The following is a 25,190-nucleotide window of genomic DNA, read 5'->3' as shown; positions in this document are numbered from 1 at the left end:
GAGCAAAGAGTTGCTTATTGACACACCCATTAGACAATGAGCAACACCACTCATTGATTGTGAGTTGTGTCTCTATGCACATTATAATTGATACCTCAGATAATTACTTTCATTTGAATTCTGTTTTGGTCTCCACCACCTCCTGAAACAACAAAGTGCTATTTTACTGAAAACAATGGCTGTTACCCAAAAACGCTATGAAAGCGCTATTGTACTGCAAAGTTTATTTTATCTAATTCACATTTGATTGTCAAGTCTGATTTGACTCAGTTAGTAGTAAAATCATTTCTGCTTAAATTTAATTAGGTTACTTGAGTCTGAAAGCATCAACCTGACTGAGAAGAAGAAAAGCACATAACCAACCTATGAACAGTCTGTTTGAATCTTGTGTGCCTGCAGGCAGCTTATGAGAGGCGCACGGACTAAACTGAACTGTATTGTAGACATCACGTCTCACTAAAGTATCTCTGTCTCAGGCCTTAACACAAAGAGCGCTGCAGGTGCTCTGTCGTGTTGGCAGCCATCATGCTGTAAAGTACACCGTGTCCAAACAGACACAGCCAATCAGGGCAGGTGTGCCTCGACTGTAATGATCTGGAGCCGTTTTTCTTCATTTTTCTGACACCTGTATGCTCAGATATGTTCACGATATAGTGACAATGACATGATAAGACACATTGACACCTTTTTCTGTTGGCTTTATGTGGTACTTATAGCTGTGTATGTACATGACATAAGCTTTTTTTTCAGCACTGACTTTTCTCCATATATCTGTAGTAAAATAAACACTACTTAGGGACATTTTATAGAGGTAGAACTCCCCAGATATATACAATATTATCAGTTTTGACAGAACATAATTGCAGTTTATTTTTGTATTAGCAATATGCATATCATAGTTATCATCGTTATTATTATTTGGTATGTGTATTATAATGTGTATTGCAATAACATTACTGCAAATTATGCAGTTTGAAATAAGGAAAACTTTGTCAACATATGTCTTCTTTAATAAGACAAAGTTTTCAGTTTGTTCATTTTTAAAAAAAAAAATCTTTATCACAGCAGAATCTATCTAGTAGAGTGAAAAAGCAATTGATTTTATTATTATTATACTAAACCACCAAAAGTTTTATTTGTATCTGCAGTATTAGCCATTTATATGATAAAAATATTGATATTTGCCACCTGGGTATCAATACAAGACTGACATACGAAATATTCCAATACTATGCTGTATTGGTTGTTTTTCCACCACCCTAACATTTATCATACAAATTCTTTAAACACAATGTTGTGTATACACAGATATCTTTGCTTTTGTTCTATACCATAGTCATATTTTGATTTTATTGTTGCATACAGATATTTTAAAATGTGAACTTTTTTCATAATGCATGTCAAATTTATCACAATCACCTGATATTTTGTTTATTATTTTAAAGTTAATCTGTATTTTTATACTTAAGTCTAAATTTAAAATTGTCTAGTGTTTCATCATTGGCTGTGTTTAAACACTGTTTAAATTGTCTTCATTTCTTTCATCCTTTTACTTTTTGTTGCAGCAGTGACTGGCCATCCTCACAGGTATTATTATAGTTTCATCTCATCTTATATGATCACACTCTCTGGCTTCTTGGAGAGCACATTTTTCTCCCGGAGCTTTTCCAGCTCTCCCTCTCTGGCCGCATTACTGCAGGACTCGGGAACAGGCGGGCGGCGAGTCCAGGGCGGGCAAATGTTCATAAATCCTTCCACACTGGCTACCCTCTTCAGACTCCAGTGTACAATATCTGTCTTCATCTAAGCGTGCACAGGCCCAGCCACCTGCTTTTCCTCTGTTCACCCCCTCCCTCCACGCTTTGTGAACTTAATAAAAGCTGCCATTAAGCAGCGCTTCATCTGTTTGGGCCCTAATCTGCCTTATAGGCGTCATGTGACCACATATGCAGCGCACACCTGTCGTGTGTGTTCCAGCCCCGACTGTTGCCTCTCCACACTGCTCACTCTCTCACTCAACCTGTTCCTGGCACATCAACCCGCTGCATGTCAGCGACGGCGAACACGCACACATTGTTGGCACTTCTAATATATACGACCTGGTGTTGTGGTTTGTAAAAAGCATGCATCTGCTGAAGGCTGTGTCGTATTCTTCTCTGACATTCAAAAAGACATCGACACTGAGAGCAGGCCTAAAGTCGTTCAGTATGTTTTTTATTTCACTGAGTGAAAAGCTCAATCTTTGCATAAGACATGCAGAAACAGAAGAAAAACATAAATATAGCACAATGAAGATGAACAGCACTGTATCCAAGTGGAAATAAGCAATACGACAAGAATGAGTAGTAGTGCTGAGGGCAACAAATTCAAGTTTTAAAAAATTGCTTTATTGTCTACTTTTCATATAAAATGTCTCTTGAGTCTAGCCAAATTGAACGCAAACGGGAGATGGCTTTTAGTCCAAAAGTGCAATATATTTTACAAAGTCTAAAATGTTGCTCTGTTTATCCACCACACTGTAGTAAGCAGGAGGCTTTCATATTACATTTCTCCCAGCTGTGGAAATACATCTCAGTTTAGTTCCCCACCACTTTTTTATACCATCCTTTTTACTCTGTTAATTAAAACAGTAAAATGATCTGTCGTTTCGGCAGCAGCCTATGCAGGATTTGGAGGTCGTTTCCGTCTGGTTTTTGTGTAATATAATTTTCATGTTTATTCTTTTTTTTTCTGGTAGATTATATACAGGATGCCAGCTGGCTGACAGATGGTGATGCCTTTACCCGAATTTTTTTTTCTTTTTTTTTCTGGAAAAAAAAAAAAAACATCACAAGAAAGAGAAGGAGGAAGGACAGGAACAGCTGTAGACGAGGGGACAGAGAAAACCAGCACACTGGCCACTGGGTGACATGAGGGAGTGGGTGGAGAACCCAGCACATGGCTCAAGGCAAAAAAAAAAAAAAAAAGTGCCCTGTTAACACTGAACAAGACACAGAGAGCCATCTTGTTAGCAGTAGCAGGCCTCTAAATCTCCCTAATGGTCCTCGGCTCTGATCTCTGTTCTTGCACCAGAATGTCAAGCATGAACAACGGGCGACCACAACAACAAATATTGTTGATTCCTCTACCTGCGTGAATGCAGATGTTTTTTTTTGTTTGTTTCTTGTCTTCAAATTCTGCGACACAAAAGAGTCCCAGTTGGATTAGAAGGGGAACAAAGCAGGGAAAAGGCGCACAAGGTCATGAAATATGAATCGAAGCTCTGAGCAGCTGGGACAGAGCCACAGGTCTGCGTTCTTACAGCCGTGGCCTAACTGTCTCTCTCAGGGGAACAAACACACACACACACACACGTGCACACACACACTTCAGTAGTGCCACTGACTAGAGAAGAGACGGACAGAACAACGCCGTGACCTTTTGCCCTGCTGTTGTCCGGCAGCACCTTTCCCCTCCACATGTGACCAAAAATGTCCTCAAGCTGAAGTCTATCTGTCAATCACTACATTTGTACTGTTATAATAATTATAGCTTCTTCATTTTCAACATTTTACAAATCCTAATATTTTACACTCACACACACCCCTTTCTCTCTCTCTCTCACACACACACACACACACACACATTAACTGAATACAAGTGCACCATATCTTCCAGCCCCTACAGTTATCTGATGAAAAAACAAACATGATGCCTCCCGAGTCCAGGGAGACAATTCAGTTTGTAAACCAGGCATGCCCAAAGCAAAGTAAATATAAACCAGGAATTTCAATTAATGAGGGAAAAAAAAACAAAAGCACACACATAGAAAAATGACAATGAATAAAACGAGTCGTTAAATAAAACAGAAACATTGATGAATGAATTCAAATCAGTGTATTTTAGTTTGAGCTTCTGACATAGTTTGGAAAAAAAATATACTGCAAACATCATAACGGAATCTGCCAAGGCTACAGTATTGAACAACTTTTTCCAAAAAAAAAAAAAAAAAAAAAATCTGGGGTAATTAAAAAAGGTCAAGCACACAAGCAAACTATGATGAGGCTATTTGAATTTTTAACTTTTTATTATTCATTTCTCCTCTTAACGGTTTTCTTTTTAAAGGAAGCTGTTCATCAAAGAGCATTTTGTTCATATATAGTTATTTTTTACAGAGGAAAATACTGTACAACCTTTTTTTTTCTTCTCAAAACAATATCTGGAGGAATATCATCTACACACATTATTATTCCCTATATTACGATCGTTTATTTCCAATGCCAAGCTCAGGAGATAATTCATGATCAGTGTGTCCACGTCTCGGTCGTACATATTCGCTCGATATAAACCAGAGGGTGGCTTTGACAGATTTATAATTTAGCACTACAGTAAGTGAGCATTGCCATGAACTTATTAAGAATTCATTTAAAATCACAGTCCGTATTAGTGTTTCTCGTCAGGGCGCCTTTTTTTTTTTCCTGGCGCACCTGTTTCCTTTTTTTTTTTCTCAAACTGTTGAATCACAGAAACGAAATAAAAACCAGTCTTTAAATAAATCACAGAACAACAGTTCTTTGTCACACTAACATCTATTTGTGCATCAAAGCAAAAGTGAAACTAAAACATCTTTAAAGCAAAATTCCCTGTTAAAAGATATATATCAGATTTTTTTTCAGACGGTAAAAATGAATCTAAAAAGTGCAATAACACCCTAGAAATTTCTCATTGGAAGGTCACATAAATATTAAATAAAAACCGTTAAACAACAGGAGCTCAACCACAGCCATAGTGAATGGAAACAAAATGCCGTTGAGACATTTTCGGTCTGTAAAAACATAAAACACACTCCCTGACGCTTCCTCTCTGTCGGCCACCTCGCTCTGCATCTGAGTGACTCATCGTTTCCTCTGGTCAGTCTGACCCCCCCCCAACCATCCCTCCCCACCCGCCCTCCGCCACATCCTGACTCTCAGGCCGTTAATCACAACCTCGCCTGCTTACAGATCGATATGCTTCTGACTAACAACACAACAAAACGACATTGTAATGCAAAGATGCAAATGGTAACAAAAATATTTTTTAAATATGCTTATGAGTTATCTATCGTAATCATCATGGTCAGCTAATATAAAAGTGCACTATCCACACACAAACTTGATTCCTCCGCAGGGTGGGGGTTAAAATTACAAAGGGCTGAGCTTGGTTTGGTGCTAGTCGAACATTTCTAGCAGAATGTCAGAGAACTGTTTCGAGCGGCGGCTTGCTGGACGCCCGACTGACCACATATTTACTGGTCAATTCCACATGTCATTGAGAACAAAGAAAAAAACATCAGAGAGAGACGGGAACAAGCAAAATGTAACTCCCTTTCCTCTCAGTGTTTCATAATAATAATAATTAATAATAATAATAACAATATTAATACAGAAAAAAAGATCAAATGTTTGAACGCATCCTGTTTCCCCTTAGTGATTCACGTCCCTTTTTCTATGTATCCACGGCCCTGCAGGTCATGTTGCCTGTGCCAGCATTTTCCTTTTTGTATGTCGTCGTCCACACACACACTTACATATATAGTTATATAGAGAGATTTGTTTTTGTTTTTCTGATGTTTTTTTTTTTAATCCACACACAAAAAAGTGAAAAAAATAAAAATAAATTAAAGTCAAACATGCACGCACACAAAAAGACTGATGTGTAGTAAAATGCTTTACATCGCTGCCCTGCGTGTAAACCAGGGCCTAATTCTGTGTGTCTTCGTTCTTATTTTTTTTAATGCATAATTGAATTAATAATGTTGGTCATCTTGTAAACATCATAATAAATCATTTCGGGCCGTCATTTTTTTTCTCCACGTTGTTGTTGTTTTTTGTTGTCATCTCAAGTCTCTAAACATGATGAATGAGGCCACTTTCATTTTCGTTTGTTCATAGTACACAGAGTATTTCTTCAGTTCCTACAGTCGCTGATAGTTTGTTTTTTTTTTTTTAAATTTTTTTATGGATCAACATCTTGATTTTCCAGTCGGGAAGTATCAGTGTGGTTAACGGAAGCATCAAAGCTCTCGCCATTGTCCTTCTCACCATCAGGTTCCACCATCAAATCATCATTCGAGTCAGTGTTGAGCTCCTCCTCTGCCTCCTCCTCTTCCTCCTCCTCTTCTTCTTCTTCTTCCTCCTCCTCCTCTACATGTGCCTCCTCCTCCGGCGACAGGTCATCTTCAGCCTCTCCAGATGTCCCCGTGGTGTCGTCCTGAGCTGCCGGTAACCCCAGCGGGGGTGTGGGGTTGTGGCTGGGTCGTGCTGCATCATGCTGCATTTTCTTACTGAGGTCCAGTGAGTCGCTGAGGCCAAGACCGACCGCGTTCTTCAGGAAAAACAGGGAGCTGCTGGTGTCGGTGCCCAGGTTGAGGGAGCTATCCAGGCTGATGGAGGTCGGCGGGTACATGTGGTTATACTCGGACCCCATGCCACCTGTTGGGTAGAGCATTGAGGGTGCACTGCTGTTAATGCTGCGGGAAAATCCATGCAGGCCGCTAGGTGAGGAAGTAGAAAGACTCATGGAGGCTGGAGGGACTGCAGACACACTTCCTCCCAGGTGGTGCACCTGCTCCTGCTTGGGCGACACAGACGGCAGCTCACCCCGCTCCTGCTTCTCGTGCTTCCTCTTGTGGGAGTCCATCTGGGACATGCCCACCACCGTGTGCTTACACTCAGGGAAGGTGCAGTGGAAGTGTGAGCACTTGAGCTTATATTTGCAGTCGTGAACCTCACAATCAACGCTGGAGCTGAACTGGCAGAAGCCGGCAGCGCTGATCACATCTTGCTTGCCGTGGTGCTTGCGGTGGGCTGTGACCTTGGTGCTGTCGGTGCAGCGGAAGCCGCAGCGCAGACAGTGGAAGTGAGTGCTGTTGCCTGAAAACTGGCAGTCGGTGAAGTTGCAGCTGAGTGACGACTTGAAGCGCTTGAAGTCGTCCAGGACCAGGTTGTCGACGCGATCGTGGTGCTGCGCGTGCTTGTACATGTGGGTGCGGCCACAAAACTTGTAGCCGCAGTTCTCGCGTGTGCAGTGGTAGTGGGTCACCTTCAGAGAAAACTGACAGCCTGAGTCCTTGCAGTTCTCATAGAGATCGTAGCGCCGGAATCCCTCCAGCATCATCCCCTCATCCAGCATCTTGCGTGACGACGCGGTCTTGCGGCGCTTGCCGAATGGTGACATGTCCTCGATTATCCAGAAGCGCTTCTTGGCACCGGTGGCCGTGGGAATGGAGATGGTGTTCCCTGAAAGAGGGAAGGAAGCCCATTAAACAATAATAGCTCGGTTCACAAAGTAAAAGCCACAAACTACAAGCAAATTACATTGTGAGGCCGTCCTGGTTGAAACTCTAATGTGCGACCTTACTCAGCCAGAAGTGGTTCACAGCTGAGTAAGCACAGAGAGCCACAAATTTTTTTATTCCTAATTCCCAGAATGATTAAAGGAGGGGGAAAATGATAGATTGATTTTGGAACATGACACTTTTACAGGGTGTCTCAAGCCTCCAAACAGAGGCGGAGCTGCGGGTCTTAACCGTCCCCTCTTATCTCCTGTTGTTTTATGAGGGGCACCCACCTTTTGCTACACCCTGGGGTCACTGCTAATGATGTGATCCCTGTTCTGCAAGACAGGAAGCAGTGGGCCTCGATAAAACTTGAGGCGTGATTAAAATAAGAGCTTGCTGATGTTGCCTTGTTAATGGAAACTAAACAAGGCCCAGGCTTTGTACTACAGGTGCCAAATTTACTGCTTAATCTCTAAATCTTAGTAAAACTAAAACACGCGCGAAGGTGAGGTGATATAAACATTTGTTCTGTTCCCACTCAGTAAGCATGCACATTTCTACATACATGTTGTCCTATTTGCATGCTTAAAAGCCTTTCTTTTTTTTTTTTAATTTCCCATCTTTCCACAACAATACTGCAGAGAAAGTCTGGATCACACAGTTAAATGCTGCATAGGACTCAATTGAGAGTGACAGCTGCAGTGTTGGTTTGCGCCGGGGATAAGTACCTGCAGCATCCTGCACTATAGGGACGTCATTTTTAACCGGAGACGGAGTGGCAATGATGGGGCTGAAAGCTGGTGTGTTGGTTGGCATGACAACACTCCGAGTGGCTCCCAGAGAGGCGCTGAGCAGAGAGTATGACAGACAGGATGGAGAGAGGAGGTATGGGAGTGAGGAGAGAGGAGGTCGGAGGAGAGCGGGAGAGAGAGATGGGGCCTGGGACTGGAAGCCAGGCTGAGGAGCGGAGGGAGGAGGTGGTGGCGGTGGTGGAGGAGGAGGGGAAGAAGGAGGTGCATTTTGGGTAGCGCTAGTGTCAGCAGGGGTGGTAGGAGCAGAAGTGGTGGCGGGCCAGCCTTGTCCTGGAGAGACAGGTTGACCGGAGAGGGTGAAGGACAGACAAGAGGGGAAGAAACACACAGACGGGAACACACAGAAACAAGGGCCAAGTCACACACACACACACACACACACACACACAAGCGCGCACACACACACACAGAGGGATGGGAGGTAAAAAGGGAAAGATAAAAGATAAGAGAATGATACAAAATGAGGCCCATTCAAGACAAGTAACCCAAACACCAGCCAAAACAACAATGATGAGAGTAGTGGATAATATTGGCAACACATGGAGAAATGTGAAAATCACAGGCAGGCTCAGATTTAGAAAAAAAAAAAAGCAGAGGAGAATCCATTTATTCAGTAAGTTTGAGGGGAAAGGAGGCTGTTTCTCCTTTCCTTTCTCCCACAATTCAACCTACTAAAAGTGCTAAAGTAGACATAAAGCCACAGGGATGATCTCTGGCCAAAGGAAAATGTAATAAGCTACATACAGTGCAATAACTCAAACCACTGATGTACAAAATGGATGTTTTATGAGGATGACCAGGCAAACTGCAAAAGACCTTGTCTACGACTCAGAGCATAAGAATACAGCATTGTCATCAACCTCATACGTTATGACTGATGTGTCATTATGTTATTGATTGGAAGTCAAACTACTAAATCATCAAACACATGATTGAAGAATGAAATGACAGGTAGCTGGTTTCTGGTGGATGAACTGAGTGAAGCATGATATATGATGCTGAATGTAAGAATATTCACCTTTTAGACTGCACTTTATCAAAGCTCTACATGCTGACACCAAAACACCTGTTGGATATTTTTTCACATATTCTCACCTGCTGGAGAGCCATCGTTGCCTACAGGCGTGCTGGTGCAGCTCCGGTCCTGGTTGGAGGACTCGGAGGAGAGGCCCAAGGGGCTGCCCCCTCCTCCCATGTAGTCCATGTAATCATCGGTCTCGTCCATGATGGCGGAGGAGGAAAAGCTGGAGTTGATACCAGAGTGGGCCCCCATGGCTCCGGACATCATGCCAGATGCATCTGCCCTCTGACCGAGTGGCATCACCTGAAAAACGAATAACCTTAGTTGGATACATTTACATGCACACTATTATTTCACGATTATTCAGAATACATCAAATACCAAATTCGATACCGGTCTATGTTGAATTTTCCGAATTAGGCTTTATTCCAAATGTAGCATTTTCCATTTAAGACTTTCAGGGTGTAGCTGTATTATTTGGGTTATAATATCATTCTGTTTAGTGATGGGCAAAAATGGATGAACGAATCTTTTGACTGACTCTTTTTAGTGTCGGGTATTTAGCGGGTCAGCCTGTCGTACATCACAATGTACATGAATCCATGGCTTTTTCTACTTGCTGTTATCATAGGGTACGGATCACGCTGCCTGCTAAAGTGAGTGAACGAGCAAGGACCGTTAAAATCTTTCTCAAGTGGAGACCAAAGACTGCACAAATATTAGACAGAGCTACCGCAACGTTACCCATTGGTTTGTGGACTGCCATTTTGAAGCATCAAGTTCGGCATTTCATCTTTTGCCACTTTGGGTTTTTTGAGCCTGAAGTGACCATATTTGGATGAGAGGTTGGAGGAGTGGAGGAGTGTGGGGCCTATCTGACTCACAGACTGTAGCGACGACCTGCACACTTCTTGTCACTCAAGCGGCCCTGGCCTAAAATATGCCTAATTTTGAGCTTTAATAAAATGTAAAACGGGTGAGTTTTAAAAAAAATTCCACCCATCGCAAAGTTGCCATGAACATTGAAATTAACTTCATGGACAAAAACTGTTTTTTGTACCAGGTTGTAAATATGTTTATTTCTGCTGTAAAGTTAGGCATTTTAACATGGGGTCTGTGGGAATTTGATCTGTTTTGGAGCAATTCTCAAGTGGCCATTAGAGGAATTGCAGTTCCTCTAATGGCCACTGGCTTCATGTTTCAGCCTCGGAGGTGTCCGCTTGGTCGAGACCATGGTGCATTCCTTTGCTCTTCTGATGTTCGTTCTTCCGATTTTGGTGTGTCCATGAGCTTTAAGTTGTAATGTGGAAACAGTTTTTGGATATGGATACAGTGCATTGAGAATATGCATCTGAAATTCAGTTTTCACCACAGTTTGCCACAAGTAGCCTCTTGTCTGTTTCAAGTCACCTCTGTGTGTTGTCGTAGATACAGTGTACACAAAACAACTCACCAACAGTTAGCAAGAATACAAGGTGAACGCCCAATAGATACGCCCACATTTCTGGTTCGGAAAAAGAGATGCATCTACTTTTAAACAATCAGAAAGATTTGCATATAAACAGGTTTTTGGATATACTAAATATCATAACGCCGACCTTTTCAACAAAGTGATTGAAGGGATGAAAGAGAGAGGCTGTGTTCACACTGTCGAACAAGTCTGCCGCCACCAAAAAAACTTGGCACAGGTGACAGCTGTTTCACTTTTCTGTATTTTGATGTGGCAAACAACATGTTAGGGCATGTTCATTGAAGTATGCAAATATTAGTGGAATTGTCATTTTCTTTAGCCACGTAAACAACTTAGTAGGAATATTGTCTTTTTTAGAATAATGGCAAAAATTGAATATTTTGAGCATGTAAACATAGTCAGTGTAAAGGGACATCTAAAAAAAACATTTTTTTGGATATACGTAATTTATCATTGATACAGGTGTTGGCTTTTGGCATAAAACCAAGTATTTCTCAAGACGTCAAAAGTCTGAAAGAACAAACATTGTACTTCTGTCATTACATGTGGGCATCAAAATGAAAAACAAAAAGATACTGAACTAGAAAATCTACATGTTTAAATCCATTTTCAGCACAAGATGTACCGCAGAGGTTAGGTTGGGAAATCAAGTACACTTCACAGGGAAAAATTTCACCAAAGAATGTCATGAGTGATTTGTCACCGCCTGGTATGACAGGGTATGAGCGTTAGTCTCTTTTTCACAGCAAGCGTACTTCTTTTTCTTTTCCCAGAATGTGACTCAGAGCAGGAGGCACGATAAACAAAAACGACAAAATTAACCAAGTTAGTTACATAGACTTTGAATACAGAAAAATAGGTAGACCTTGTCATTTTTGAGGTGAAATGATAAAACAGAGGTGAAAATAATATAAAATCTGAGTAGTCTATTCACTGTCCGTTTGCAGTGAAACACTTAAGTGGCTCGTTTCACTTTTCTGTTCACTTCTATAACCAGATTTATTAAGCAGTGCTTGTTGGATGACCCTCTCTCATCTTATTGCAACAGAAACCCACCACAACTGTATGTCTGTGGGAGCTTTAAATTTAAATGTAACTTCCTTTTAAAACATCTGGGTAATTTTTGATGAAAACTGGCAAAATCAAAAGCAAGAAACCTTCGTAATAGCACGCTAAACATCTGCACTGCATAAATACACGCAACCCATTCATCATTTAATCTCTCAGTAAAAGGGCGTGTGAGATACTTGGTGTTGTTGGGATCCGTTTCAATAAACTACTCAACACCTGTTTTAGTTCACGGAGGTGTTCAGCCCGTATTTTCAGATAATTACCCTTTTCAGTTTGGCATGTGTCATGTCACTCTTTGTGTGTTTGTACCTGGGATGGGACTCTATCGAAGTTCTTCCCCAGCATCCGCCTCATGTGTTTGCGTGCATGTGAGGTCATCTGGTGCTTGAGCAGGAAGGAGAACTGGCAACCCTCCCGGATGCAGTGGAAGTGGCTGTTGACTTGGTTATACTTACAACCTGTGAAGAGAAACCAGTGTTCAAACTCTCCGTTTGCGGATTAATTCATCTTTGGCTCATTGCAGGATGTCTGAGAGCAGCTAAATGCAATATTATCGGTGTGACGGTGTTCTGATTAGATCAAACACAGAGTGATATATTTTTAGGTTTTTTTAATTTCATGATATGGCTCCGACAAAAGAGGGATCGGTTTCAAAGTGTTTGGGAGTGTACATGTAGGAGGAATATTAGATCACTCCGGTGTCACACTGAGCAAGTCAAGGCTTCTGTGCACTAAACCTGTGGAGCTCTTTTATTACACTGACATGCTTTATTCAATTAGGAATTTACATAAATAAATTCTCATTTTCTGTGGGCCAATAATGCACACACCCCTGCAAACCAAAGTAAATATACAATTATTACCATATTAAATTCATTTTTCAAAGTATCTCCATTGTCATTTTTCCTTTTGTTCTCCATTGTGCTGCTGTCTGCTTCATATTCTTCTGTTGTTTTCTAGTGTTTTAACCGGTCTGGCTCTAATTGCTTTATGATTTCAAATTAAATGAATGTTCCGTTTTGTGCCTGTTAATCAAATACCATTATATAAAAGCAGGCAGAAATAATTGAAAGAGTAACATGCTGGGCAGGTGCTAGCATGTCAGTAACCATGGCACCCAGTTTAAGAGCACAACACGTCTGTGTCATCACATAGCTTTTGCACACACAATGTTTGAAACACGCAAAGTTGTGCAAATAACAGTAACCCCCGTGACAGTGAGGCCCTTTTGTGAGACACAAACCAGGTAACATCATCAGCGGTGTTCAGTTTAATGTCGCTGCCATGGATACTGGCAACCCATCAATTCTTTATGACTGGAGTGCTAGCGATGGTAATCCTTTCTGTTTTTTCCCCCCAGCCCAAACAATACAGTTGGCAGATCAGGCTGGGGACAAAAAACAGCTGTTTAGGGCCTGTTTTTGTTTGCTTTGTCTCTGCGTTCTGAAAAGCTTGTGTAACGGCCTGAAAAAAACAGATCACTTTTAATTCATTTCTGTGTGATGGCAGCGGTGGCTGTGAGGCGCAGCTTCAGAACACAAACAGGCTAAACCAGACAAGCCGGATAATTAACAAACACAAACCTAATTGCTCATTTCTGACAGGGGCAAAAGGAAGAAGAAAACAACCTGGATGTGATTGCCCCCTTTGACGTTATTGCTCATATAGTACAGGCAAGACTACCTTTGGGACTTGAGGTGCCATTGTGAATATGCAAAACACAGCAACAAAACCTACGAGGCAGACTTGTTTCATGCCTCTTAAACAACTCACACAGCACGACACTGTGTTTGCCAACACTGGTCTCTCTCCCTTTGTAAACACAGAGAATATCCTCTTGCAACAGCCACCAAAAATCAATCTACATCTTTCTCAATTTAACACCTTTAATCCACATAATCGCTCCGGGTAGAATAATTTTAAAGGCTGGAGGCTGACATGGCAAAGACAAAAAGAGACAGAAGCCCAGAACTTATTCTCATATTGTATCTGAAGTATTTTTTTCTTACCCAGCCTGCCGCACTCCTCCCTCTTGGTGAAATATTTGAAGCCATTGGCGGCGCGGCGTTCTGCCTTCTCATGCTTCTTGATGTGCCATGGCAGCTTGGTGGTGATGTTAGTGACAAAGAAGCAGCCAGGCCGCAGACAGTGATAGTGGCCCCTCATTCTGAACTCACAGTGCTGCAAAAAAAAACCCCAAACAAACACATAATTTACCAATTTCATAAGTCAAACATGTTGACTGAAAGCCAAAGAAATTGATAAATTTGCTTTTTCTTTGTGTGCAAAGTTAAAGTGAAACCAGTTTTTCACAAAACATCCCACATTTTTAAAGGCGATGACTTTTTTTTCCAGGCTTCCCACAACACCCCTCCTTTCCAACATGTCTGTACACCACCATCTGTTTGTGAGGCCCAGATCCCAAAGGACTGGGCCAAATAAGATCTGCTCAGTTCAGGAGATGGAGACTAAAGGGAGGAGGGGAGGAGGAGGGGGGGCTTTTGTGAGAGGGGTGATTTTCGACACATTAATGAATTCATTTAAACGGTTTTCCAAATACGGGCTCATGAGAGCAGGCAGGGGCTGCCATTTAGGTTTCATTTGCGAAGCATTCCCCTGATTTTTGCCCTATTCCAGACAGCCTTGTTTACTGTGCAAGTGACAATGATTTATTGGGTAATATCAGCTAAATTGGCCTTTTCTGAGAGGAGAATGCGGCAGTCAAAATGACATCATTGACATATAAACAGGCATTACTGGGGTGAGTCGACTGTCTTTCTCAGCAGAGATGGAAGACGGGGGAGCGGTGGCTGTGAAAGCCTTGAGTCAAATAACCTCAAATACTGGTCTAATAGATAGCATACTTCATGCTTAGAAAACTCGGGGAGATGACAGTAGGTGGTTCGGCTCCTGGCTGAGTTATCAAGCTGCACTCACCTGGTTGGGACAGAGGCACTGGAGAGAGTAGTAAGAGAACTGGTCCCGGACGTTGACCAGGTTGTTGTTGGGGTTGATGTGGTCCAGACAGTGGGACTCGGCCTTGCCAGATGTCTTGCACACATACTTGCAATTCCCGAACAAGCAGTGGAAGTGGAACTTGTTTGCGTACTTACAGTCAGTAGCCAAACAGGGATCACTGGATGAATAAAAATGCAGTTTAATCAACACATGGTCCAATAAATAAACTCTACTGTAATGTAAAAGCAGTGGTGGACAGTAGCCAAGTACATTTACTTAAGTACTTTACTTAAGTACAGTTTTTGAGTATCTGTACTTTACTTAAATATTTTAGTAAACTTATTACTTTGACTCTACTACATTTTAAAGACAAATATTGAACTTTTGACTTCACCACATATCTATGAAGGCTCTTGTTACCCTTTACATTTGCTTTGAGGTCAGCGGATGATTTTTTTTCTTTTTTCTAAAATGCAAAAATCCTTACACTGTGATCCTACAGTTCTGCATGTGGTGTTTCTGTACTTCTACCTCACACTTACACTCATTGGGAGAGACATTTAGGGAGGAAAGGTCATCCGCAGGCGCTTATATTTGGTTATGCAGTGTTAGTATTGGTTTTGGTAGCAGATGGAGATGAAGATTCCCCACCAGATCACCCATGGACATACCTAAAGTCCATGTTTGAAGTTTTTGAGGTGAAGAATGGTTTGTATTGTTCTATACGTTTGCTGTTTATTGCCCACAAACTTCATCATGACATACAGGAACATGGACATTTCTATTGGCTTTGCAGCATATTCAACAAGCTTTTTATTCTACAGGTTTTACAAGCAAGTCAGTGCACTGGGTTGTTTTAGAATCATTAGTTTCTGTAAATGTACTGTGACAAAACACAGCAATGCATTTGAGATAAAAAGAGGACTTTGAATACTTAAGTAAAAGCAAGTACTCTAGTACTTTAACTCTACTTTCACTTGTATTGGAGTAATATTTGACTAGTAGTATCTATACTTTGACTCAAGTGATAGAGTTGTGTGCTTTGTCCACCACTGGTAACAAGAAACAAATAAATATTTCTCCTACTTTTCCTGGAACTGCAGAAATCCAGGTTTGACTTGTGGTTTAGCATTCTCCAGAGAGGTGGTGGCCAGAGGGGAGTTAGCTGGCAGGTTGGGCATCGAGGCCGGCATCTGAGGGATGCTGCCCGTCAGCTGCTTCCAGGCCAGCAGGGAAGGGGGAGGAGAGCTGTATCCGCCAGAGGAGGTGAGGTGTGCCACATCCATCGGGGGATTGTTGGCCATGGAGACAGGGGCGGCAGGCTGCAGCGAGGCTCCATCACTGGAGTCTTTTCCCTCACTGTACTGAGGCTCCGACTTTACTTTCAAGGTGGCTCGGAGGTGGAAGCTGGAAAACAAGATGGAAGCTCATTTTTATGTTGATCAATAAAGCCAAAGGCTAAAATGGGGAAAGGGTATATTTTCTGATTATGAACCAGTGGGACACTCACTTAGCATGTTTTATGGCCCCATCCACAGTACTGAAGAGAGCTCCACAGTCCTCTACCAGGCAGTGAAAGTGCACTTTCTGAAGGAAGTCACACTGAGCCTCACAGAAGTCATCTGTGTCAAACCTTAGACAGAGAATGAAGACTGTAAATCTACTGCTGTTTCAAATAAAAAACAAACGCTAGGAGGACAACTGGTTCGACACGTCATCTGACAGTAAATGCTGTAAGTCTGTCGTACTGTAAGTCATTTAAAATTCCCACAAGACCAGATTCCTTTTGTTTCAGGGGTGTTTCCAGTGACGCAGGACGTGAAAGAAAAAGGCGTTTCATGTACAGTACTTTTAAACATTCTGACTGTTTTCTCACTATCAAAATGAATGAGTCTAACTACATAAATCAATCCACCACACTCTTAGCACTTCCTGTGTGATTTATACCTGCGGAGGTATGTCCTCCAGATCTCAGTGGTTTTTTCTGGAAGAGGCCTCTTCAGCACTCTGTTCAGATACTGTGTTGCCTCTGAAGTGTTGCTGCCCTGGCCCGCCTCCAGCTCTGTCTTCAGGTTCATGGCGTTGAACAGGGCAGGGTTCACCTGTGACATCTACAAAACACACAGCACATAAACAACCAGCTGCCGGGTTAGCGGAGCATACGTAAGCTGGGCACTTGCATATGTTAGTAAGAGTGTGAGAGTCAGAACACACACACACACACACACACACACACACACACACACACACACACACACACACACAAATGTTTTTGGCGAAGCAAAAAAGCGCAGCCAGATTTACAAACATCCAGGCTTTTGCTTGAGTGCAGGCCAAGCGTGTTTGCCAAGCCTCCTCTGGGAGCAACTGTTAACCCTTTTATGTGATGTGGTGGCTTGACTCAAACCCCCAAAAGCTGACATGACATGAGGAGCTGTTGGACAACAGGTCTTCAAGCTCCTCCATGTCTGGGTTTAATGACTGCTTTGAGGAGAGCAACTCTGAAGTTAAGCTCTCCTGGGGAGAGGTTAAAAAGACGACGTGTGCGGAGGGGAAGCATGTGGGGGGAGGGAGGAGGTCTTGACCATTTGGCAAGGCTAAAAAAAAAAAAAAGAGGAGGCTTATCTGTCACTACATCATCAGTGTGATGGAAACCACCTGGCACATTTGTATCAATCAGATAAGATTTATGATTAAGACAATGTGCATTTTAATCTTCACCCCCCCAAAAAAACCACATTTCCATACACTAACATTTAGACCTGGTAAAAAATGAGGGCAGTGCCTTTTTTTTTTCCTCCTCTGACTTTTTAATCAAATAATTTACAAACTCTATAAATAAATGTGGTGCGAGGCGGGGGAAGAAAAAGTATAAAGGAGGAGGAAAAAATGGACGGCGAGTTCAAAACAGCTCATCAAAAAACAAACATCTCTATATATCTGGCATGGCACCCAGCTACTGCTTCATTATATTAATTTGTGAGAGGTGCAGTGAAAATTACACTGTATGAAAAATGGCTGGAAAATTTAAATGATACAAACTCATCTTATTAGCGGTGAAACATTAAAAAACAAACAGGCCCCTCCGTGTCCCGCTAATTTGTCTTGGGATGAAAGGCGTTTGATGGATGGATCTTACCTTATTCATAAGCGAGGATAAAAGAGATGTATTCCCTGGTACAGGGTGTCCGTTTGATTCATTACTGGAACAAGGAAAATGAACAATGTTTAGTCAAGATTTGCATGAGAACAGTAAATATTACTATTTATCACGCAAGGTGTGCCTGTATAATGAAGAAGAAAAATGCTGTCTTCTTAAGAAATAAGATCTACTGTGAGTTGGAGGGAAGATTGGAGTTGACGGTTTATACAAACATCCTTCTCGCACAAAAATGGAGAAAGATGTTGAGGATTTTATAATTGTATGCACATGTATATAAATGAGATATTTTTTGATAAATAATTGGAAATATAAACCTGGCTGCCAAGCCTGAAGAAATCATCTATCAATCAGGGAACCCTCATTTCCTTGTTGATTTATTTTGTGAATATATGAGGTGAATTTACAACAAGAACCAACAGTTTCCATACTGCATTAACCATCTATGCATGCAGCTATGTACCTGTGGTCCTTCTTGCTCAGGTCCAGGCTGTGCTCCTGCGTGGAGTCCTGGGAGGCCCCACAGTTGGTGTCCATTGGCTCCTGCTTCACTTGAACCAGATTGAACTGGCTGGCTGGAGTCGGCTGCCCGTTCCCTGAGGATCAAACCAGAGACGCAGATGAGAGAAGTGACAACAAAGTTATTGTTGGTCAGCATTATTACCCTATGACGAGATCCAATCTGACTTCTGTCCTGGCCTGAAAAGAATACTCCGAGTGATAATTATTGCGAAATTATGTCAGGCCGTCAAGCCTTTTAAATGGTGATTGAGAGGCGGGAGATATGAGGGAAAAAGACTCCTTTTTCTGCAGCACTTGTCACAACTCATTTGCCAGGCTGCCTCTTAACTGGTCATTAAGTGAGATGCTAATGCTGAGGGAAAGTGGCAGTCTTAGATTGGCCACCCCCCTCCCTTCCCACCTTCCCAGGCTCCTCGTTGGCCTGACAACGGACGGCAGCCAATGCCACTGAGCGTACCCACAAGGAACAGGGGTGCTATGTCGGTCAGATTGGAGCTGACAGCCAATCAGATTGGTTCAAATAGCATGACCTCTTGATCACATTCTCCTCCAAATAGGTATTCAGTGGATGCTGTGAGCGGGGACAGGAGCACTGAAATGAAATAAATAAAGACCAGGGGATGACATGGGGTAAAAACGCTGACAGGAGGGTGAATTCTGCTCCACCCCCAGATCCCCAAGGGACTGAAATATTAATTTGTCCTGGGGCTACACATAGAAAGCAGGGCTTTTTGGTAGACAATAAGTGGTGTTTTATTTTTTTTTAAAAATATGGGAGCAGGAGGGGTGACCCTGGCGTAGCCTCTCAGACACTAAAAGACTGAGGAGCACCAGGGGCTCTGATTGGTTTGGTGAGGAATCTGTTGTTTGGGAATCAGGGCTGGTGTTGAGGGATAGTGACAGGCAAGGTCATGGGCAACCAAGTGTGTGCCCTTGGCCCTCAGCCTGGTGAGGCTCCTCTCCTTTTTCTTGCTTGGGAGAAAACAAGACCAGCCTACGTAAGGGGGAAACCAACCAGAGTTCCCCCCTGCCACAAGATGACCCAGAGACATATCAGGCAGAATAGGAGTGGAAAAGCCAGTCTTGGGCCTTGTCAGCTGAAAGCTCGGAGACGGGGAAGTGTCAGTGTCAGTGTCAGTTTGGTTTGACAATAGCTGAGGTTGGAGGGGCTGGAGGTGGGGTCTGGGCGGGGCTAAGGGAAAACAGCAGTCATACAATTTTGGTTTGAGGTCACTGAATGCTTACCAAGTCTCCGTCCAGCGCCCCCTCCCTCCCCCCAACTTAATAAGAATACGCCCAAAATTAACTAGCCAGACAGATCCCGCCTTGTCATTGACAATTAAATCAACTCTCAGACTAAATGAGAGCACATTATATCAAGAGCAGCCACCCACTATATGATCTACACATGATCATCAGGCGGATTAAAGCATTCCTTCGTTGTATCAGAGGATAAATTGACTTTTTAAGGTGGATTACAACGCAGAAGTCTCTTCTTCTGATGCACATCATGAAGTTTTTTTCTCTAACCACTTCCCAAAGAGGGAGAACAAATGAGTTTGACTCAAAGCAGCTTCTTTCTGGAAATTATCCAGGAATAATGTATCACCATGTAATTACTCCGGATAAGATACAGAGTCTGTGAAAGATCATTTGTACTGTGTGTCTAATTAGTAAACCCTTCAGATGCTTGAATCTCTGCGAAAAACACTTAGGGGTAAATTAGAGCGGAACATTAATAAAAAAAAAAAAATAAAAAAAAAATTACTGAGAAAAATACTGAAAGCAGAAACAGGAAAAATGCACTATTCACCGCAGCAGAGGCGAAGTTTCACAACCCCATGAAAAAATAAACACTGTGAAAAATAGCCACAACACTATGACTTTTCTCACACCTTTTTGACAAGAGAAGCACAAACCACTTCCTCCTCATTTTAGCCCCAAATGTCCTGTTCACACATTTTATGAAGCAAATATGAGAAACAAAACCGAAGCAGCTCCCCCATTCTGTATCTGCACCAAACTTTTACAAGTGTGTGATACAGGAGGGAAAATTTCAAACCAGCTTTGTTATCAAGCAGCGAGATCTGTGATGCAGACTCTCAGTGAGACAACGATAGGGGTGGTGAAGGCACCATCTGTGGAGGCCCCACCCTCAGTGGGGGCCTTCCCAGTGTTCAGACTACCTGCTGGAAGCCCAGAGGTGGAGCTCAGCCTGACAGCCTGGGCTCAGCTCAGCTCCCCGGAGCAGCTGCCCCGTCTCTCTCCCAGGGCCTGTCCTGCTCAAGGAACACCACCAGGAATTGTAATCCTTCCCAGTCCCAACATCCGGAGATGCTCCCCCTCGCAGCCCCATTTACAATCCGCACTCCACCTGCTTGGGCTCAGCACAGGAGGCCCCGCTGCTACTGAATGCAAAATTGTGCTCCGCAGTGCATTATCAATTTAATGCTTTAACTTCATTTTCATTCTCAGAAGCTTTGTTTAGAGCAATATGATAAACATAGACAAGGCAATTACCTCCAAAATTTATGTGAATTGTGTTTATGCTAAATAGGTATTGACATGTTTTTGTGAGAAGAGAACGTTTCCAGAAATTCAAAAAGTGTGTCTTTGCTGATGCATGCAAGTGTGTCTGAGTTCTTGTGTCAGTGAAAAAAAACCCTCTTTCTCAGCTCTGGTGCATTGAGTCATTTCTGCCTGAGCGATTTCTGTTTTTTTTTTCTTCTTTTTATCAGTTTGCATAGAGGATACAAAAAAAATAGAAAAAAAACCCAACATTTTTTTGTTCTTGCAATTTCTGAACTAATTTCATTCCACCTCCATTTGCTTGGAACGGGCGCAGTCATAGATAAGAGACCAATGATGAGGAAACATGTTCGACACAAGCCCCAGGAGCCCCCACTCTGAACATCATAAGAGACTTTTACAGGCTCTACTCTCCCCTGTCAACGCATTTATCTCCAAATGGATTGTGGGTATCTAACAAACGATCAACACAATAACAAGCCCAGAGCAGAGGACTATGCCTCCGGTATGTCCCTTTAAGCCTGGAAACGGCAGTTTTTCTGCCTTTCTTTCCACTGTGGGATAGTGATAGAAATGACCTCTGAGTGCACTCGCTGCTCTGGCTGTAGTGGAGTGGAGTCCACACAGAAAAAAAGGATGTGGCTTTTAGAATACATGGTATATATTTTTTTTGGAGACTGATTTGTATTTCAATACATATGTCTATAAATAGAGTAATAATCAAAGCTAACCTTTACAATTAGCTACCAATTTATTCATGGGTTTAATTGCAAGTGTGTTATACTGGTTCAGTTAGAGCAGTGGTTCCCAACTGGTCCAGCCACAGGGTCCATACTTCACCTTAGTCATTAGCTCATGGTCCACACTTTTGATAAATAACTATATATTCAATCTAAAAATGTCATAAAATGTAAACAACAGGTTAGCTCATAAGACAAATAAATGAACTGTATTTCAAGAGTAAACAGAAATGGCACTTCAAAATAAAAGCTCTGTGCTGGAAATTCACTGTACTTCAAAATAGTGTGACGAGATTCACCTGCACTGCGGTACCGTATCCCTCAAAAAGTCAGAATTTAGACAAGGGGCACAGAATAATGAGAGGCGACACAGAATGATATAAAAGGGATACATACAAGTAAAATTAAAAAAAAAATTGCTGTCCCAATGATGACTATTTGTGAAGTGACTGACCTGCGTCTGGGTTATTGGAGGGCTTCAGGGCAGCAGCTGCCAGTCTGGCCATCATGGGTGATATCAGACCTTTGCTTGCCGAAATCTTCTCCATGATGGAGGAGGTGGCGAAGGACGTTGGGGTAGAGGCCATGGCTCCATCTGCACCCACTGTGGAGCAGCCTTGGATCAGTGAGTCGGTGGGCATGGAGTGGGCCCCAGAGGATACAGCTGATATCAAGCTAGCGGCTGGCGGAGGTGGTTGGAGAGGCAGCCTGGGTATGAGGGGGAAGAATGGGTTGTTGGCAGCCAGAGCACTGTTGGAGAGAGCAAGGGTCACCGGCATGTTGCTAGGCAGGGCCTGGGACAGCAGGCTGGACATACGCTGGCCTGCACTGGGCAGTGAGGGTGTAGGTTTGAGGGTGTGTCCCGATGCAGAGGAGGAGACAGCAGTTGTTGGTGTGGCCAACAGGTGTGATACAGTGGTGGACTGCTGGGTCGTAGGCGAGGCACTCAGGCTGGAGTTCTTGCTGCTGATGGTCGAAAAGTCCATCAGGTCATCATTGCTCGATTCCTCTGGCTCATCCTTTGGCGGCAGGTAGGTGCTAGAGAGGCCCATGACACCGGAGGAGCGGATGTGCCGGCGCTCATGTTTGCGCTTGTGAGAGGTCATCTGGCTGGTGGAGGTAAAGGTGAAGCCACAGCCTGAGCGGATGCAGTGGAAGTGGTTGGTTGCTTTGCTGTAGACACAGCCTTCGTACTTGCACTCCTCGTACTTGTAGAACTTCTTGAAGCCATCTTTGGCATAAGCATCATCCTTGATGTGGTAGCTCTTGTGCTTCTCAATGTCACACTTGTTCTTAAAGGTGAATGTGCATCCTGGACGCCTGAAAGAAAAGTATGAAAAACAAAGGGAAAACATGATTGGCTATGGTGCTCTGCCACAAAGCCTCCTCCGTACCTTGGTGCAGTTGGGAGTCATGAAGAGGGTCGACATTATTTAAATAGTTCACAATGGAGGAATGATAACTGAGGCGGTTCAGTAACACGGCGACAGCTCATTGACACGTCGCCACCTGCAACCTTTGCCAGAGGGATACATTCCAGGGACAGAGTTTCAATGAATCAACCAAGTGATTCTCTATGACTATTGATAATAGTTCTGTGGTGTGTTGTCTTCAAAAATGAGCTTGATGCTTTTTTCATCCTTTTTTCTTCTAAATGTAATTCTGTGATGTTCAAAGATACAAATGGTGCAGGTCAAGGAACAGGGAAGCCATTAGTCATGTGTGTGTGTATATATGTGTGTGTGTGTGTATAGATATGTGTGTGTGTGTGTGTGTGTGTGTGTGTGTGTGTGTGTGTGTGTGTTTTTAATGTACTTATGCTTAATGTATGTTATATAAATGTAAAAAAAATGGCCACCACATTAGGCTGCCAATATATACCTGCAGTGGAAGTGTGTCGTCTTCTGCCCGTAGAATTGACACCCGACTGTGCCACAGTCCTCAGTAGCACGGAATCTCTGGAAGCCATCGTTGATCAGCTGGGCGTTCTTTTTATGGAAGTTTTCATGAGTCATGACATCTGAGGTGCTGGTGTACACCTTGCTGCAGCCCACCTGCAAAGCAAAATACAAAGCATGGCGATCGAAAACAAGATCTGGTCCCACGGCAGACATGAAAGTTTCAGTCTGCCGCAGACTGCTAGGAGACAGGGCTTTCAACAAATCTGATATACAGTACAAGCACAGAGAAAGGAGCTCAATGTGGTTAAGAAAATGCTAGTGGCTTAGAAATGGGTGGAAGACAGTTGTCTTCACACGTTTACAATTTAATTTGTGGTAATGCTCATTAGAGTTTTGTCTCAAATCTGTGAACTGGAAATAGTCTCGTCATTGTGATAATTGGGAAAAAAAAAAAAAGTGACTGAAAGAGGCAGTGGCCGCAGTAGGTAGCTGAAACTACATATCTTCCTGGCAAAGCTGCCTTTCAGAAAATGAAATTCATATTTTGAGTGTGACGATGCACAACCTTAATGTAACTCTGAGAACAAACCTGAGAGTTAGAGGGGGCAGAGGAAAACAGATGGGAGTAAGATGACTGTCTTGTTCTTTAGTTTAAAATGTTCTGGTGCTCAAGAGCCCTCAGAGCCAACAGAGGGGGAAAAAAACAGGTAATGTTTGAATTAAAAGCAGCAATTGTATATCATCCCTGGCACTTTTCACCCGCACAAACCGGGCAACTTCTCCATATTGAGTCAAACAATGAAAAAAATGCCACTCTGTTTTTTTCCCCCCTAAATCAAGAGAGCCGATGCCAACATCTGCAGGTTCTCAGGGACTGTTAAAACAAGGGCTGAAATGTCCTAATAACAATTACGCCGTTAGTGGGGTTTAAAAAAGAATATATCTCAAGCCATTCTCCGCTGCGCTGCTGCCCTGCTGGTGAGAAAGCTCTCGGCACAATGACACATTGAAAATAAGCAGATGTAAAAAATTAAACAAATCCAGAAGGGGGAATAATCTTCAACTGGCTGCTTGGTACTAAAAGATGAAAAATGTGTAGTTTATATAAACACCTTACTGAATTTTATCCATGCCAATTAAGGAGCGAGAGAGTGGAGAGGTGGAGAGAGCACAAGCAGCCTCACGTGTATTCACCCTTTTTCAATTTTCTTTTATTTACTTTAGGACACGTTTTGCCAAACTGCTCTGTAAAGACAGTTTGGTGTAAATGGAAAAATTGTGGAACTGTAAATCCATTTCACAGATGTAGGTAAACTGTGTAACTTTCAAACATCCTGTATTTGTGTATGTCTTTTAAGTGGCCTGACTTGACAGATCTGGGCATCGTCTATATCATTATGCTCAGCGACTCCTTTATTTCCTGTCTTACATTGTCTGAAACTGTCCTGAATTTATGTAATTGCTGTAAAAAAGTTGTTTTAAGTCTCTTAATAAATACAAATTCAGACTTAAAGCTCTATATGGACTGCATGAGATCTGGTTCACTGACAGCCAGTTTTTTTGTGTTGTTTTGGAATGTAAATTGGATGCAACTTTATATTCCACAGTTTTTTTATCAGCAAAAGTGAGTTGTGGGTTATTGTACTGTATATAATGCTTGAGCAAGTGTGTGCATGCATGCCTACTGTACATATTTGTGGGCTCC

The 25,190-nt window shown here is 42.6% G+C and overlaps 1 protein-coding gene across 9 annotated transcripts in view; it reads right to left on the bottom strand.

The window, feature by feature from the left end:
• Positions 1–2,193: 2,193 nt before the first annotated feature.
• Positions 2,194–25,190, bottom strand: part of casz1 (castor zinc finger 1) — a 191,830-nt gene continuing 168,833 nt past the window's right edge. For 7 of the 9 annotated variants that reach the window (XM_088082271.1, XM_088082272.1, XM_042491014.2 and 4 more), the window contains 13 exons: positions 23,466–23,638; positions 22,039–22,904; positions 18,257–18,389; positions 17,773–17,836; positions 16,581–16,744; positions 16,144–16,266; positions 15,720–16,040; positions 14,613–14,811; positions 13,685–13,856; positions 11,985–12,133; positions 9,208–9,436; positions 8,029–8,382; positions 2,194–7,259 (listed from right to left, as the gene is read on the bottom strand). In XM_088082271.1, coding sequence (XP_087938397.1) covers positions 5,977–7,259; positions 8,029–8,382; positions 9,208–9,436; positions 11,985–12,133; positions 13,685–13,856; positions 14,613–14,811; positions 15,720–16,040; positions 16,144–16,266; positions 16,581–16,744; positions 17,773–17,836; positions 18,257–18,389; positions 22,039–22,904; positions 23,466–23,638 — 4,230 coding nt within the window. In that variant the 3' untranslated portion in view covers positions 2,194–5,976. The remainder of the gene's footprint in view (positions 7,260–8,028; positions 8,383–9,207; positions 9,437–11,984; positions 12,134–13,684; positions 13,857–14,612; positions 14,812–15,719; positions 16,041–16,143; positions 16,267–16,580; positions 16,745–17,772; positions 17,837–18,256; positions 18,390–22,038; positions 22,905–23,465; positions 23,639–25,190) is intronic. The other 2 variants (XM_088082275.1, XM_088082276.1) reach the window with 1 other exon arrangement.

The sequence above is a fragment of the Plectropomus leopardus genome, chromosome 9, assembly GCF_026936395.1.
Source record: "Plectropomus leopardus strain MGB_pleo_1.0 chromosome 9, ASM2693639v1, whole genome shotgun sequence".
NCBI lineage: Eukaryota > Metazoa > Chordata > Actinopteri > Perciformes > Serranidae > Plectropomus > Plectropomus leopardus.
The sequence above is the reverse complement of the archived record's forward strand: the minus strand, read 5'-3'. Positions and strand labels throughout refer to the sequence as shown.